Source organism: Podarcis liolepis (genome assembly GCF_965112155.1).
Source record: "Podarcis liolepis genome assembly, chromosome: 4".
Taxonomy (NCBI): domain Eukaryota; kingdom Metazoa; phylum Chordata; class Lepidosauria; order Squamata; family Lacertidae; genus Podarcis; species Podarcis liolepis.
Window position 1 is genome coordinate 66,151,141 of NC_139558.1, and position 17,786 is coordinate 66,168,926.

The 17,786-nt window shown below is 43.1% G+C and overlaps 1 protein-coding gene across 5 annotated transcripts in view; it reads right to left on the minus strand.

Moving 5' to 3' along the window:
* ILDR2 (immunoglobulin like domain containing receptor 2) overlaps positions 1-13,381 on the minus strand; it is a 36,868-nt gene extending 23,487 nt beyond the window's left edge. For 2 of the 5 annotated variants that reach the window (XM_083498643.1, XM_083498644.1), the window contains exons 1-3: positions 12,845-13,381; positions 3,827-4,159; positions 2,831-2,950 (exon numbers count right to left, since the gene is read on the minus strand). In XM_083498643.1, the coding sequence (XP_083354769.1) occupies positions 2,831-2,950; positions 3,827-4,159; positions 12,845-12,890 (499 nt within the window). In that variant the 5' untranslated portion in view covers positions 12,891-13,381. Of the gene's footprint in view, positions 1-2,830; positions 2,951-3,826; positions 4,160-6,128; positions 6,185-12,844 lie in introns of all 5 variants that reach the window. The other 3 variants (XM_083498646.1, XM_083498647.1, XM_083498645.1) reach the window with 2 other exon arrangements.
* Positions 13,382-17,786: the final 4,405 nt, after the last annotated feature.

Genomic DNA, 17,786 nt, shown 5'->3' on the forward strand with positions numbered 1-17,786 from the left:
GGAAGTGTCTGCGGACAGCGCTGGCTCCCGGCCTATAGAGTGAGATGAGCGCACAACCCTAGAGTCTGTCAAGACTGGCCCGTACGGGCAGGGGTACCTTTACCTTTTTACAAGAATATAAGTAGTATATGTTTCTGGTCTTGGCTCAGACCAAGTTGGAGCCAATCATTTGCTTCTGAGAAGCCCAAAGCAGGGCATAGAGACCCCTGATGCTGCCCTCCCCTATAACAACTGGTGTTAAAAATATTGGAATTTCAGCTCCGGTAATCCGAGCTGATATGGCCCATCTTATTTGAGCCCACCCAGCAGAGCATTAAAACAACAAAGTCCACAACGGAAGGATGGGATAGTATGGGCTACTCGCGATGCTTTATTACTAAGCTGTGCAGAGAGCAAAGAAATATACATGTTCTCTCTATGAGAAGCAGAGAGCAACTGAACAAAAGAAATGAAAGAAACAAAGGAAACAAGAAACCAGTAACGTCACATCCCGTCTCCCTTTCCTGTGAGTATCCAACAGTATCTGGACTCTGGAATGTAAACAGTCCTGTGACTGCAAGCAGCTGCTCAGTGAGGAAACAGAAACTAACATAGGCTGCTTCTGAAGTGGAAGTTCCAATTATATGCAATCCTATGCATGTTTACGTAGAAATAAGCCAAACTGAATTTAGTTGTACTTGGCCCCGGGACTGCAGTCTTAGCCATTATGACTAACATCCTTTGATAGCCCTACTCACTCCTACTACACTGCTATTTATGTAATCCCATCTAAACCCAAGGCCATTACCACACTTTATATACATTGTGTGTGACATGCACTACATCTTCTGCGAACTGATTTCATTGAGCAACCTCAGGTTTTAGGATTGTGAGAGCAGAAGCAGAGGGGAACCTCCTACCAACTAACATGGCCAATTTGGGATTTCTGGAGGGCACCTATGCAAATGGGTACAAAGAGCATACATGCTAAATGAACATGCTTGAGGAGGGAGTCGGTATTGGCGCAGCAGGTTTTATCTCATCAGGGGTGCCAGAAACAGGAAACTTTCAATAAATAGGAAAGCCCTCAGAGGCATAGCCAGCTTCTTATTTTGGAGTATGGGATCCTTCTCTCTCTCTATCTATCTCTCTCTCTCAATAGAGTCCAAGACTTTGTTCATCACAGGGTATCGCTAAGTGACACAAACATAATCTCTCTTCATCATCATAATCTCCCAGATAACCCCTCAAGTCCCTTAACTAGTTTCCCCTCTTTCCTGCCTGAACTCCAGTGTGGCTCAGCACTGGGCTGAACCTGACCTTTCTTCCTTCTTTCTGAATATAGCAGGGCCTCTTTGAACCTTGCCTTTGCCTTCTCTGAGACATGCTCCTACTCTTCCTCCTTTGCTGCTCTCCTTTTCCCCTGTTGGCCTCCCAGTGGGACAAACGGAAGCGCATCAGATGTCCAAACACCACAGCACTTCAGGTCCACCCATGTTTACATCTGGTTATTTCTGACCTCCCACATGATGGTTTAAAATAGAGTTGAGCCAAAATTATCTGCAGACGTATTAGCAGTAGTCTGTGAAGTGGATCTAATGGAGACTGTGGAATCCAAAAGTTACCCTTCCGCTCATGAAACAGAAAGACTCCTTGCAGCAGAAGGTGACCTTTGGGTCCTACAAGTGACTTGTGGCTGATAGAACCAACATATGACATCCACAGTGAATCTGCTGAAAACATCTGGGAACTGATCAGCCACCACTGAAGTTGGATTTGCACAGTTCATGCTGTAGAAATTTGCCCCCAAGTTCCCTTCTGCTGCTTCCAGGGCTGCCATTTTGCATTGTAGTTTGAAGAAAAGGGCAATAGGATACCTGGCAAACCATTTACACCAATGCCACCATTTCAGGGGGGTGTTATTGTTTTTTAATATTTTTTTTTGAACAATTGTTATTTCTCTGCCCAATTTTTCTAAGAATTTTAGACAGCTGTTTAAATTTTGAAAACAATGCAAAAGCTGTGTTTTTAACTTGTAGGCTATATGAATGAAATTCATTGTGCATGTTGGCACTGCAACGTTTAGTGTAAAAGTATTTTAAATTATGCACTTATTATTTTTGTTTTAATGTGAGCCATCTGGAGTTTCAAAGAAAACAGGATACAATCATTTAAGTTAACACTGATCTTGGAATACTGCTTCAGTGGAACTTTATCATTTAAATTTAGGAGGAAAGAATCTGGCACTCTCCATCCTTTGTTACATGTTGCCTTACAACAGTGCGTAGTGATTGCAAAACAATACTGGCTTGTATCTCTTTAGATCAGCTTCACTCTGACACAAAGCAACAATGCAAGGAACAGAAAGAACAGAGAAGGACACCCAGGAAATGTTGCAAATCTTTTCACGTATAGACTAATGTCATGCATTTAAAAACAATTCCCAGAGTGGTTTACCAATAACTCCCTCTTCCCAGAGAACTCTGGCAATTGTAGCTCTACAAGGGCCATAGGGGCAGTGGCGTAGCGTGGGTTGTCAGCACCCGGGGCAAGGCAAGTAATTTGCGCCCCCTAACCCGTGGATTTGCACCCCCTAACCCTAACCCCCAGATGTTGCGCCCGGGGCGGCCGGGCCCCCCTGCACCCCCCATGCTACGCCACTGCATAGGGGACCTCCTAACAACTCTCAGCACCCTTAACAAACTACACTTCCCAGGACTCTTTGGTAGGTACCAGATGGTATAACAGTGCTTTACATGTATGGCGTGGATGTGACCTTAGATAAGTACATAGAAATTAGTAGAGAAGTAGGCTGTGTTGAATGGAAAAGTAAGCTGAGAACATAGCTCACCCAGAACAAGCAGCTCCACTGACTCTTCCGTCTTGCCCTCCACATCATCAGGTGTGATAATGAGGCAGTAATACAACCCACTGTCTCCCCACATCAGTTTTCCAATGTGGAGGTCTGCATCTGAAAAACAATATAAGAGAAATAGTAGAGTCAGAAACACAGAGAAAAGGTGAAGGACTAAAAACAAGGCTTTCACTAACAGTTGTTACTGGCAGGAGTGCATTTTTCTTCCTTAGAGAAATAAGCACACTCCAGTGAGCCACAGTGCACTCCAGAGAGTCAGCAAACTTCGCTGGACAGTGATTTGGATCCAGGAGACCAAATTGCTATTTATTGAGGAACACACCAGATTGTCTTTTCCACAATGAAAGTAGGACACATGTAAACCTATCTCACAATGCTATTTGTTCCCATGCCCTTCAACACGGAAGCAAGGTATAGGCCCATTCACATCACAGGCTCCTGCCCCAATCCACATATACAACACAAACATCTGTAGGGAGGGGGCCTTCACATATAGCTGAACATGCAATGGCTTCTTTGGAATCTAGGATCTGGGTGGTCAGGGTTCCAGATCACAAGAAAGCCTTCATGCAGTGCAAAGTGATTGTGAATAATTTTTATTTCTATAGGAAGGGACATACACCTCAACAACACACACAAAGAAAAATATCTTCTATTTTACCAAGGTTTTTACAACTTAATTTTTGCATATTGTTTTACACTGCCATTAGATGTTTTTACATCTAAGATCTCTCTGCCTTGTTAGTTTTCGTGTTTTATTGAAATTCATACTTTAACCATTTCTCAGGTTTTTAAAATGTAAACTGCCCTGGGAATATGACAAGAGTGGAATATACATGCCTATAATATATAGTATTAAATAAGCACACTGATCCTCATAAGAGAGATCCAAAACACTGGTGTAATTTTCTACCATTCATAATAGCCAAAGAAGCTTTCTCATAATTAATAAACTGCTAGGCAGGCAGTTACCATGGAGAATGGTGACATCTCTTCCCTTGTAGAATTCTCCAACTGTGACCGACGGGCCCTGCTTGGAAGCCACAATGCGGACCGTTCTTCTGCTGTCCACGCAGTCCAAGTATGGATCCCATTCCAGGTTCCTCTTGCTCACAGCCTGTAAGCCTGCAGAGACCACTCCCAGAGCTTCTCCCATGCGGTCTTGGCAATATGATTTGAACTTCCACTGCACCACAGCTGGTTGTGTGGAGGAAGTTGAAAAGTGGCATCGAAGCACGACAGACTGAAAGAGCATGGCCACCTTTTTCTTTTCCGGCACCATGACCTGAAGCCCTTCAGTCACAGCTACAAGACAAAAAGTATGAACGTTATTGATTTGTGAGGTATCAGCCATCTGTTCAGTGGTTCAGATCAAGACAGAATGTTATACGGGAGATTGCCATCAGCTTTTGGTGCTAAGAAGAAAATGTGCTGGAGAAATACTGGCAGCAAGGCAATAGTGCTATTTAATGCATCAAAACAATACAGTGGTACCTCAGGTTAAGAACTTAATTCATTCTGGAGGTCTGTTCTTAACCTGAAACTGTTCTTAACCTGAAGCACCACTTTAGCTAATGGGGCCTCCCGCTGCTGCCGCGCCGCCACTGCACGATTTCTGTTCTCATCCTGAAGCAAAGTTCTTAACCCGAGGTAATACTTCTGGGTTAGTTGAGTCTGTAATCTGAAGCGTATGTAACCTGAAGTGTATGTAACCCGAGGTACCACTGTACTGAGCTGGTTCAGACGTCAAGGTAAACTGCAGTTTGTCATGACAGGAACAAGCCGCAGCAAAACTTGGCCTCACGTGCTCTCCAATTCACCTCTGCTGCAGCCACAGGAACATCAAAAGCTTTCACTACGGATGGTTGAAAATGTCACTTTGAATTTTTGGTTATCATCTTTCCAGTCTTACCATAAGTTCAGTTCTCCATGTGAGTTTGCATTGTTTTTTAAGCCCACATGAAAATTCACCAGCATTTTAGTGCAAATTTATCCTAAGGTACGAATTTTTGCACGGCAATTTTCCCTAATACAGTGCATTTTTGTCTGTTAGTTTCACTTATATGTGCATTTTTTTTTACACCCCTTCCCTAGTATATGTATTTTGGACACTTTTGTTGGCTGAAGAATTGCCTTGCAGTTCAGACTTTGATTTTGCTAAACTTCCGAGGTTGATGTAAATAGCTATGCTGGAAAAACTTACAGATTTATTATGGGGAAAGGTATTACAAGCTTCCAAGGAACTAAAAAGCCTGGTCCATACACTATTTCCAAAGTAGTGAACATGTAGGTAGTTTATTCTCACTTAAATAAATGGGATAAAATGCTGACGCCTTTGAATAATAATGAAAATTGTGTGGAATCAGGTCAGAAATGGAGTTAATCAATAAAAAAAAAGTCTAAACCTAACTCTGCAGGCTTGGGGAAATTTCACACCCTGGATTGTGTTCAATCTCAACCCACTTAAATTGATGAACACAACTAGTTTAGCTCCATTAATTGCAAGGGGTCTCCCCTGAGTAGAACTTTTTGGGATACTACCCTTTATATTTAATCCTAGCATAACTAGCTGCTGAATATCATAGCACATTTATATGCTTATATTTATATTCTGCCTCTTAATTTCAGAGATCCCAAAAATAAAGGTGTTTTTTTTAAAGAAATCTCTATACAATCACAAAACCCGGTTAATGTTTTAAAAGTGGCAGCAGTGTCAAACCACATTGAAAACTGAAATAGGGGTGGAGGCAGGTACTGTTGAAACTGATACTAATAGCCTGTGAACTAACCAAAAATCATCATCCAGGTGGAAGGATGAGAGGAAGGGAGAAAGGAACAAGTTGTTCAGCCATTAGCAATCAGTGGAAATAAACATTTCTGATAATCTAACAATACATTTTCTCCAAGTGATAGAACAGCTGCATTCTATGCTGGCACAGTAGACCCCAAAGAGGATGTATGGGAATTAATTACATGCATGGAACTCCATCAATAGCTTCCGCATTATCCCTCTTTATTATATGGGCAAATTTTCACAATGCAAAAAGTGCTGGTTGAAAGAGAATGTGTTGCTCTTAAATACATCTAAGGGAACAGCTGGACAATGCAAGCAATATCACTTGAGCCACCCCCACATGAATCTGCACCATTGGCAAAGCTATGGCTTTAAAAGCATCTAAGGCACCACTAATGCATACATGACTTTTCACAAATGAGCCCTCTGTTCCTGAAATATTTACAAGTCTAAATAAGGCAACGCAAAGAACAAGCTCACAGTTCAGAAGAAGAAAGGTGAGATTCCTCCTCATGGTGAGAAGGGATGAGGAATTGCTTGCAGAGATTGTAGGAGTAGATTTGAAATAAAGAAAGAAAAACCAATTATAATATTAGTATGAACAGAGTGTGTTCAGGAACTGACAAAATACAGGAGGGAAGTTAATACAAAAAGTAGAACTGGGGAACTGATGTGAGCAAAGAAAAGAAGAAGCTCAAGTGAAGATTCAGCGGGCCTACAAAGTTTTTAAATGTCATGTTCATGTTAGTCTCTTTAAAGGCTAACCTTTCATTTACTGATGACTACTACCTGCATTCACTGAATTCCTGAGGTGAACAAACATATAATGGAAGCTTCAAAACACCAGACTCTTAACATGATAATTGTAACAACCAGAGGAGAACCTGACTGCATGCATCCACTCTAAACAGATGAAGATAAGAGGAATTAAATTTAGGGGAAAATAAGTTGTTGGCTTTGGCAACAGCACTTTCTGTGCAATGGAGATAACAGAAATCAGTGCGCAGGATAACAGCAAGAGTAAAATGCAATTAGTCATAGTTTTTTGAGCCCTTATTTTGCCCATAGAAGCTTTGCCCCTTTTTTAATGAGGCTGTACAAGTTTATATTGAAAACTTCCAACTCCTAGAGATGCCGAAATCAGAAAACTAAAAAGCAAGGCCTGCACCTGATACCAATGACATGAAGCACCATACCATATTTGCATGTTATGTTAGGGTGTCTTTTCACTGGGGAGCAATTACTTTAGCCTAGTGGTGTTCAACTGGCATGCCTTGAATGATGGTTAGTGGTGCCGTGGGCAACACTGGTCTCCATCCCTCTTTTCTCCCCCGCCCCCTTCTGATGCCCTCTCGTGTCTTTGCCACCCAAAGGTTTGTTGCAGAGGCCCTGACTACAAGCTCCCCAGACCAATGGTGTCTTTGGGGCTGGCCAGGGGGTGCTGGTTGCCAGGAGATGAAGCAGCCTCAGAGTAAGCAAGCGAGTCGGCGTGAGGAGGCACTTCTCTTTGGGGCAGGAGGGTGGCTGCCCGGAGGAGTCCTAAGGAAAGAGAAGGGGAGAGGAGGCTGAGGGAACACTCCACAAGGGGAGAGTGTTTGAAAAGGGGTGAGGGGCTGCTGGCTCTGCAGGCAAGGGGCAACATAACTGGGCTTCTCAGGCTTGGAGCATGTTTCCTCACAGGGGAGCCACAGGAAGAATATAGTTGGTCAATGGAGCCTTTCAAAAAGGTTGAAAACCTCTGCTTTAGACTGATGAACTATCTGTAAGCTAGAACAGGCCTACCACTCTAGACAAGGATAATCGTTTCGAATGGGCTATGGACCCAAGATGGTGTACTGGGAAAGCTGAGACCTACAGATGACAATAGTGGTACCTTGGGTTAAGTACTTAATTCGTTCCAGAGGTCCATACTTAACCTGAAACTGTTCTTAACCTGAAGCACCACTTTAGCTAATGGAGCCTCCTGCTGCCGCTGTGCCGCCGGAGCACGATTTCTGTTCTCATCCTGAAGAAAAGTTCTTAACCTGAAGCACTATTTCTGGGTTAGCAGAGTCTGTAACCTGAAGCGTATGTAACCTGAAGTGTATGTAACCCGAGGTACCACTGTACATGGTGTTCTGTTAATTTTTCTGCTGGGACGTTGCTGCAATAGCTGGCTCAGAAATGTTAGTTTTGCCTATCTAATCTGCTTCTTGACTTCCCCAGCTGAGAATTATTTTTGAAGAAAGACAGAGCTAAATTTTGCAAGTGTTGGTCTCTGTTTGAAACAAACACTTTAGGCCCTGCCTGCAGAGAATGCAGCATGTGATATGTTGTAGATGGAAACTAGAACCTTGCAGGAATGCACAGAGGTGAATCAGTTTCTGGTTTAAGGCGGTGCTTATATGTCCCTTGCATGACTGAACTGTACAGTACAGGATTATCCAGAGAGCAGCAATTGGGCAACTACCCTGGGATCTGTCCCCCCAGTGGCGTAGCGTGGGGGTGCAGGGGGGCCGGCCGCACCGGGCGCAACATCTGGGGGTTAGGGTTAGGGTGCGCAAATCCACGGGTTAGGGGGACGCAAATTACTTGCCTTGCCCCGGGTGCTGACAACCCATGCTACGCCACTGTGTCCCCCACATACCAATGGCCACCACTGACAGTCCCACTGCCTGGCCAGCCCTGCCACCTTCTGCCCACACAACAAGGCTCTCTACTTCCACCCTTCCTAGAACAAGACACGGAGAGAGTAGATGAGAGGCACAGAGCCACATTGGTATTGTCACTGCCAAAGGGGCAGCAAAAACAAGAAAAAACACCAGGAAGAGGACACAAACCTCATGGAGAAGAGCGAGAGGGCAGAGGGGAGATTAAGGCTGGAGCAGATAAACAGTGTGCTTTGCCCTAGCCCCTACAAACCCCAAAGGGCATTCCTGGTACTGCAAACCCAGGAAAAGAACCTCCTGCATGAAGTGTTCCAGGCTTAAGTTAATGGGGAGGAGGAAATTACTGGATGGAATTGTGAAATTTCTCAAAAGCTTTCTTCCTATGTGAGTGCAGACACTGAAAATGTTCCCAATAGAAGCTCTGTAGAGGAGCTGATGGTAGGAAGGTTTGTTCTAAACCAGCCATTAAAATGTTGGCAATATTGTGGTATTACTGATCTAAATCAAGGCTCCTGTGGTGTTTCTGCATAGATTTACTCCTGCACTTCTATAGGAAATTTATTCAGTACTTTGGGGAAATTCCTCAGTGGGGCCCAAGGATAATGTCAGGGCATATAAAATGTGGTGTTGGAAAGCTGGCTCTCGGGCTCCCATATGTCATACGAAAGATTCTTTATAAGTCAGCAGTGCTTTTGAGGCTGTAGGCAGCATTATCTTCTGTAGGGCCTGAGATCATACAGCAGGTGAGGCTTGCAGACATTCTCAGCCTGATGAAATAACTCCATAAAGAAATGCACTCTGGTGCTGCAATCATCTGTAGGAGTCCATACACAATTTGTGAAATGACTCTTAAATTTCTCTGTTGGTTGCCTCAACTTTCTCTGCCTCCCCCTTCCCACAATTTACCTTCTCTGATTTCATATCATGTCCCTCTATTGCCCTCTTCAGCTCCACTGTACTAGTTGTAGGTTTTGACAACTTTCAAGTAGTGTATCCATATAAAATATCATTTACACAAATTGTAATGCAATAAAATAATAACATTGCTCCCTATCACATTTTATAAATTTATTTATATTTTAATCTTTCATCTATGTTTTGCATCAAATGCACACATTACGGTGCTGAAAAATTTATAAACTATCTGTCAACCTTCTACAATCCTATGTTCCAGGTATTCCTCAATCATGATAAAGTGTGAATTGCCCTGCTGCATAGCAGGGACCCACTTCCTGAGCCTGAAAAATATTATGTTTTATTCTTACAGCTTTTGAGAATAATTCTATTCCTTTTGGAATGACTGAGAAAATGTTTTACATAAAATAAAACTGTCAATTATAAAATAAAACTGTCAACTGTTCTTTTGGTGTTATGTGCTTCACATTGTGGGGTATTACAGACCCCAATAACCTATTTGCAACTATATCATTTTACTGAAAAAGGAAAGCTCTTAGGGATGGTGTAAAAAAAATTATGTGCAAACAGTGTCATGCTTAACACCATTCCCTCAGGTTTTTTGTTTTTATGGCTGTCCTGGCACACATCTGACCAAAGCTGACTTGATGCAGTAAGTGTTTCTTATCACCAAGGGTTTAAAAAGACTCATTCAGTTACTAACTGTGTGAACAACATCACGTCTAGTTTGGTTCCAATACTGAAATGAAAGCGAATGCTAGAGACCACATGCAAGAAATGTCTCCCTCCCAGAAACATAGAAAGCTGCCTTAAACCGAATCGGACCCTCTGGTTCATCTAGCTCAATATTGTTTACATTGAATGTCAGCATCTCTCCAGCGTTTCAGGAAGGAAGCCTTTCCCAGCCCTACCTGGAGATGCCAGGGATTGAACCTGTGACCTTCGGCGTGCAAGGCAAGCACACTACCACTAAGCTATAGCCCTCTCCCCACATGACCTCTCTGCAGAAGCAGCAAGGTAGGCAACGTTATATTGTATGCTTGAATCAGAGAATTGTAGAGCTGGAAGGGACCACAAGAGTCATCTAGTCCAAGCTCCTGCAATGCAGGAATCTTTTGCCCAATGTGGGGCTTGAACCCACGACCCAAAGATTAAGAGTTTCATGCTCTACCAACTGAGCTATCCCAGTCTGGTTTTGTTTATCCACAGAAAAGCCATAAACCCACCTCCTTCCCGCCTTTCTTAATAGGGTGCAAAAAAAACCATTCTTACAATGGGTTGCTGGCTGTTGTGCATACAAAAGTGAGTAGGAACAGCCAAATCCCTCAAGTTTGCTTCCTGTGCTTCTTCCCATAATCTATTTGTGCAAATTCAATACTGCAAAGCGGCAATTCCTAGAATCTTCTGTAGCTTAGCACCAAGGCAACATCCTCCTCAATAGCTTGTAAAAGTGAACTGATGACACTCATAGAAATACTCATCTGACACATATTCCTGGGATTTCCCTCCCCTCTCCCCATTCATACATTAGCAGAGGATTACCTGAGGGCATCTTCATACAGGGCACCATTTCTGCATGGATGAAGGAAAGCAACTGTGTATGTTTGCATACACCGTCATGTGTGAAAATTATGCAAGTATCTATTTTACTGTAGGTAACCATAAATATGGAAGTCTCTGCACACTGCTTTGAATGCAATAATTTTCCACAGAAAACAACCTGGAGAAAGAGATATGAGAGAAGCAAAGCTAGCTGCTGCCAAAATAACCTTACAGGAAATAGCAGCAATGAATTCTTTTTTTCTGAGGAAGTTCTACTGACCAAAGTAAGCAACTACTTTTCCATGAAGAAAGAGGAAATGACACTCTTTTCCCCTGAGCAAGCAGAACTGCTAATCCAACCAATACAATCTGTGTTTTCCATTGGCAAAACGTCATCTTAGCCTTTTCACTTAGGCTAGACCTCAGCACGCACATACACAATCTCTGGGGCTGGCCTGTTCTCCCAAAATTTCAACAGACATGATGGGCATTAACAGTCAGCAAAACTGGGCATTTCCTTGTGACCAAAGAGAGGCTTAAGGACCCACATGAGTGCCACCACCATAACCTGCTGGTCAACACACAGACAGCCCCATCATCGCCCATAACTTCTGCCTGATTTTTGCAGGAAGCAAAAACAGCATCCTGACTCCAGCCAGCCTAGTTCATGCATGTGCTCTGCTATGCTGTGCTGTGCAAAGCCAGGGACAGGATCCCTGGTGACTAGTGAGCTACTCAGTGCTTGCTTTAGTGTCCCAATTCTTGGTATCCCTTGGTGCAGGCTATCCTTGTGGTCTGAAAACTCAAGCAAGGCCTCTTTGGCTCCAGCTGGCATGCTTACGTTGCAGCAATCCAGAAATGGGATGGCTGGGTTAATGAGCTGCAGTGGCTCAGGAAAGGCAAGGTGTGGAAGTGAGCCCAGAATGGTTAGTAAACCAGCAAACTTCAGGCCCCAAATGATGGAGATGAAGGATTTGGGCTCTGTTTTCAGTACAGCAGGCAGATATGCTGGAAAGGAAGAAACAGAAAACTCTTCTACATAGGGCACGTTTAGGATTCAGACCAGGGTGGGTAGCAAGCTTGTGGGGTGGGTGATATTAGCAAGCTCAAGGGGAGGATAGCCACATAGCTCCCTAGACTAGAAACCTCAGTTGAACAAATTCTCTGCAAGCAACTCTGCTGGGGGAAATGGTGGCCTGGGACCCTCCAGGGCCTAAGGAACTGGGGGGGGGGGCTAGAAAAATGAGCATCATAAGCTGAGGGTTGCTTGGATGGTGACATTTGGATGTTTTTCTACACCCACACCCAGTTGCAGAAGTGGTCCTGGGGGCATGTTTGGCACATGTAGCCAGAGAAGAGATTTCTATCGCTTGATGGGAAAGCTGCCCGTTTAACCCTGTCAATAGACTTAGAATCTATGGAAAAAAGAGAAGAACACCCCCTCCAAAAAAATAATAATGCATGTGTATGAGTGAAATTGGGACATTAATCAGAGTTAGTGATTCAGAACCGAAGAGAGTACTGTAATAATGACTCTGCCTTAATTATCAATCTGTCTGTGCAGGACATCTACAGGCAGAGAGCTTTGCCTGGGAGCCCACAAAAACCTGCAGCGTACCTTGCCAATTCTGATGCCCCAATACATTTCCGAAAGATGTTTTCCCCACATCCAACTAACTCCAAAGAAATCCAGGGGTGGCACCCTGGGGGAAAAGACAGCCACGCTAAAAACCCACACCCAGACGTGAGCTCGCCTGCTTCTGAATCAGATCAGGACGAAAGAGATTTGGGAGGAAAGTGGGGGCGGGGGGGGTAAAGTAAATATCATTTTCCCCCTTTAGAAAGAGATACGCTGCGGGGGTGTGGAGCAGTTTAGTGCCTGCAACACCGATAACGGGCACCTCAATCAAACATGCTGTTTACTATTTGTTCGACATTTCTAAACCCCCCTCCCTTCCGTGCCTCCCACTTGCTGAACAAGCTTGAAACCTGCTGCAACACGACACACACAGAGCTGGGGGGGGGGGGAGAGAAGGCAGGCAACTCCTTTGGGAATCCAAAAAAGTTATTGATCCCCATGAAATCCCTTACCTGTTAGCCACAGCAAAGCAGTCCAGCCTACTAAGACTCCATCCATCTTCGTGGTCTGTCCCTCCAGAAAGGAAAAGGAAAGGAAGCGGAGAGAGGGGGAGAAACTGGAGCCAGGAAAGTAAAAAATGAGGCTTCCCGCCACGAAGCGGCTGGCACCTCAAGTGTTCTTTCCCGTTATCTGCGGGTCTTCCGCCACATAACTCAGCGTGTGAATAGGCAGAGAGTTCTGAATGGGAGCTACCACTCTGCTAGGGGGAGGGGGGCAGCACTGCCCTCCTTCGGGAATTCTGCTCCCTGCGACGTAATTTATGCATCTCAGGCAAGACGGTGGCGGGGGAATCACCGTTAGTCAGCTGTAGTCCTCAAACCAAGCTCGGATTGACAATGGGCTGAAAACTTCCAAGGTTTTAAGTCTTCTCCTCCCCCTCCCCCCCCCCGCAACCAGAATTCCGAGGCTGCAGGAGTTTCTAAATCACATGGCTGCCCATTGAAGCTGTCCAGGAACTGGAGAGAGTTCATCACACTGGGCAGTCTTCGTGTTTAAGGACTAAGTGGTGTAACTGAAAGACTAGTGAGAACAAGCAGCCGGATCTAAGAATGTGTACCAACGAAGCTGAGGGGAAAGAAGGAGCATGTGGTCCCAAACCTGAAAAGGGATCTTCCTAGGCATGCAGAGAAAACACATATAAATGCTCAGCACCGGATGCATTAATCCTTCGCTGGAAGTTGGAAGAGTTGGAAGAGACCACAAGGATCATCTAGTCCAACCCCCTGCAGTGCAGGGATCTTTCACCCAATGTGAGGGTTGAACCCACAACCCTGAGATTTAGAGTTTTATGCTCTACCAACTGCTGTTTGATCATACTTAAGTTGCTAACTTAATTCCTTTGATTTCAATGGGTTTACTTGATGCATGATTAAGTCTGGATTCAACCTACAGAAAATTTCTGGCTCACTGAATAACAATTAAATGATAGATTGGGAGGGTTGCTAAATCATGTGTTACTTAAAGCTGCTGTTGCCATGCACTTTACTAAAGGGTTTCAACCATAGATTTTTGCCTTCCTTGCTCTTCCCCAAATCACGCCCTTTTCCGCCTTCATTCCCCCTCTGCTAGCAGAACAGAGATACACCCACAAAGCTTCTGTGACTAAAACATATTTCTATAACAATGTATTTAAAAGAAAAGTGTCAAATAAGTGGTCCATTGATGGTCTACGTCCAACTTGTTTTGGATCTAAGGCATGTGGGATAAAATCCCATCTTAGTAATGGATTCTTTATGTGGCCTGCCTTGAGTTCAGCCTCCATTCCTTCCCTATAAAAGGTGTGCAACTGTGACCTACCTTGTGGATTTGCTCTGAGGATGCACAAGGTATAAACTATGAAAGATTTTCCATGAATTGTTAATCGTAATATCTGCAAATGCTCAACATGAAAGTGCTGTATTAAACTTTCATCTTTTGTAGCATCTGTCAAGTAAGCGGTGGAATGAGACAGCTGTCACTGTAGAAGAAAAAGAGTAACAGAAATCAGTCAGCTAGTTAAGCAGTTGGTTTCAAACCTAGGGAGGGAATAATGGTACTGATGCGGCTTAGTAGATAACTGTGTTAAATGAATCCTTTGTTATATATTTATACAACACTTAATATAATCAATCAAGCAGTTTACAGATGAAAAATGCAAAAAAATAAACACATCAAAGTAGCACACAATTAAAAAAATAATTAAAATTTCAGAATAAAATATCAATAAGCAAAAACTGATCAATATGTGATCAAAATAATCTGCAGTCAGGGAAAGCTTCTCTAAACAGAAAGGTTTTCAGATGCCTCTTGAAATCACAGTTAATATATACCCAATTTCCCAAGTGTGTATTTCAGATGTTAGGTGCCACAACATAGAAGACCCTCTTTCGTGATGACACAGACACCCCACTGATTTCAGTATAGTCAGCAGGACCTTCTCTGAAGATTGTAGGGATCTGCTGGCACAAAGGCACAAATCATTAGGCTGTGGCTTATGTTTTCAAATCAGATGGAAGCTGGTTTGAGGAAAGGTCCATCAATCAACAGGATTTCTCAAGAAGCTGCAGGATACATGGATTGTGGCTAACGTCATGTGTACTTGGCTTCAGACAGTGCATGTTGCACTGGAGCCAGAGTAAACAGTACTGTGATGTGTATGCAGCCTAAAGCTAAACTCTGCTGTTCTCCAAACACTTCAGCCTTGCCCTTTCTTTGCCATTCCTCCCAGATCCATTTTATGCCTTTAACTACAAATTCCACTATGCAGTTCACCTACCACAATACCACATGTATGCAACCCCTTCACTTTCTCAGCAGAGGCATGAATCATGGCACCACAGTAACACATTTCATGATAAGAATGGAGTTAGACTGATTTGTACCAGCTGAGGACTGATTCCTTATTTTATGCATAAAATATTATCTGTGAAGTTCTGTATAGAACAGAGTCAAGTCTTCACAACACAAAGATACGGAATTAGATATTCCTTTTTTCTGCTTATTTCAACTATTTGTTAAACAGCAAAACCTAACTCGTAGCTCCTTGTTGGAACAAATCTGCAGATGTTTTCCCAAATTATAAACATAAGTATTTGGTTAATGTTTTCTGTATTTATTTTTTCCCTCCAGTGCTGGCAAGCAAACTTGGCAAAGACCACCTTTCTTGAAAATAAAGTTTGACTCATCGCTCCGGAAAGATATTCTCAATTCAAGGAAGTGGTATTGTTCTGTGTGCAATGCTGATTTATTCTCACTTTAAAATACCCCTGTGTTCTGAGTTTATTATTAGTTAGGCTCTGAGTGCTAAGCACAACAAACAATTTAATTCTCCTAGTAGCTCAAACCACAGAACAGAATAGACCTTTGGCCGCCTTCTCCTCCTTTCTGACATTCATGCTGATTGCTCAGCTTAAAAATTAATTTGAAAACCAGAGTTCCATAAGCCTCCCTATGGAGGTATGAACCTATCATTTTTGTGGGGAACAGAACAAGCACCTTCCTGACACACCATTTCCCCCAGTCCTGTTGTTTTGGTTCCTGACTTAGGTCAGGAAGTGTAGTGCTAACCTGTTTCATAGCTCTACTTCCCAGCCAACAGCTGTCATCACCTGTTTATTTGTATGTCTGTTTATCTGTATACTTGTGTGCCTTCCCATTGTTTGAAAAAGCATTTGAATGGGCCAATGGAAGAGCAATACCACATTGCATACTTTTTGCTTCTGTGTGGCCCCATTCTATGGACCTTCAGTGATACTACAGAACAGAGATTCTTTTCTGTTGATCTGATAGGACTCTGTCCCAAGACGAGGGTGAAATCTACCAGACAAACACTCTTGTGTTTGTACTGTCTCAGTTACACTCCAGGCAGCTCAAACAATATTTTTCTTAAATTAGGGAGGGTTTGAGTGTTTCCCCCCTCTTTACAGTGATATATTTCTTCTTCTTTTTAATTTTCAGTAGGGAAAAAACATGTTGTTGTAAAACCTCTCTCTCAGTTACCGGCCAATTATTTAGTAGTGCACGTATAATCCACTATTGGGCCAAGAAGAACAGTTTTGCATTATTCAGCACAAGCCTGCATTGTATAATGGAGTTTAATTTTGAATCTCTCTGATCCCATCCCAGTCACCAATTGCAGTTCTTAACTGACTTTAAAGGATTTATATTTGGCTGATACAGGAAAGAGCATGATTGTCCTGGTGTGTAACACATTCCAATTAGACACTGATACTTTTTCGTAAACAAACCTCTGTTAGACCAATAAAATATATAAATCAACTGTTGGAAATACCTTAGTCTAGCCTTTGCCAACCTGGTGCCTTTCAGATGTTTTGGACTACAACTCCCATCAGGCCCAGCTAGTACTGTTGAGGTGGCCAAGGCTAATGGAAATTGTAGTCCAAAACTTCTGGAGGCCACCAAGCTGGTGAAAGTTGTCTTAGAATGACTTGAGAAAGAATACCACACTAAATTCAATACCAAAACAAAACTGGGACTTCTGTGAACAAATGGTTTTGAACTGGTGATGCCCTTTTTGTAATAGTGTCCTAGCAATCTGCAAGAGCAAGAGTAATACAGTGATATCAAAGTGATGCTGCAGACCATAAAAGCTGCTCTTCTGCCCAGTTATTCTTCCTTTCCCCCTAATTTATCAGCTTTAATCTCTATCTCTAATTTCTTCTCACTATAGTCATGTTTCTCCCTCCCCCCCCCACCTCTCTCAACATGCTGCTGACTCCTGACATCTTTACGTGGACACCCTCTATCTGCATAATCAGGCTTCCATATAAGCTGTCTCCATATGTTGCACTTTCCTTTTCTAAAGTTCCCACATGGCAGGAAGCTAAAAAGAAGGATGCAAGGCATCTAAGAATGCCATTCTAAACGTGGGGGAATGATGGCACAGGGTGGGCCACCATCAACACTTCACCTGCATGTCTGCAAATATTAGGAGCATAGGGGCACAAGCAACTTGTCCTAGGCTACGCTATGTCAGGTATAAGAAAATGGCAGCTTGAGCTGCAAGAAGATGGTAGGGTATACATCCCTTTACTTAAAATCTTCCCCTTGAATCTTTATTTGATTCACTATTTCTTTGTCTTCGTCTGCACATCCCTACAGCTCACATTCTGAATTTACCTTGTAGCAATTTCCATAGAAACTGTGATTTCTATAGCTTTTTGAGACGTGAGGCAGCATTCAACAAATAGTTGCTGCTAAATTGCTTCATTATATTTGCTAAAGGCCAGCATGTCACAAAAAGCACCATTTAATACTGCAGTGACTTCATATTGTTCAGTCAGTTTCTTTAAGAGTGCCATACACTATAAAAGCTTTCCTCTGCTAGCACTCCACATTGGAATCTCTCTTTCATCACTAGCACATTCACAACAAATTGCTGCTGAAGCACTTACG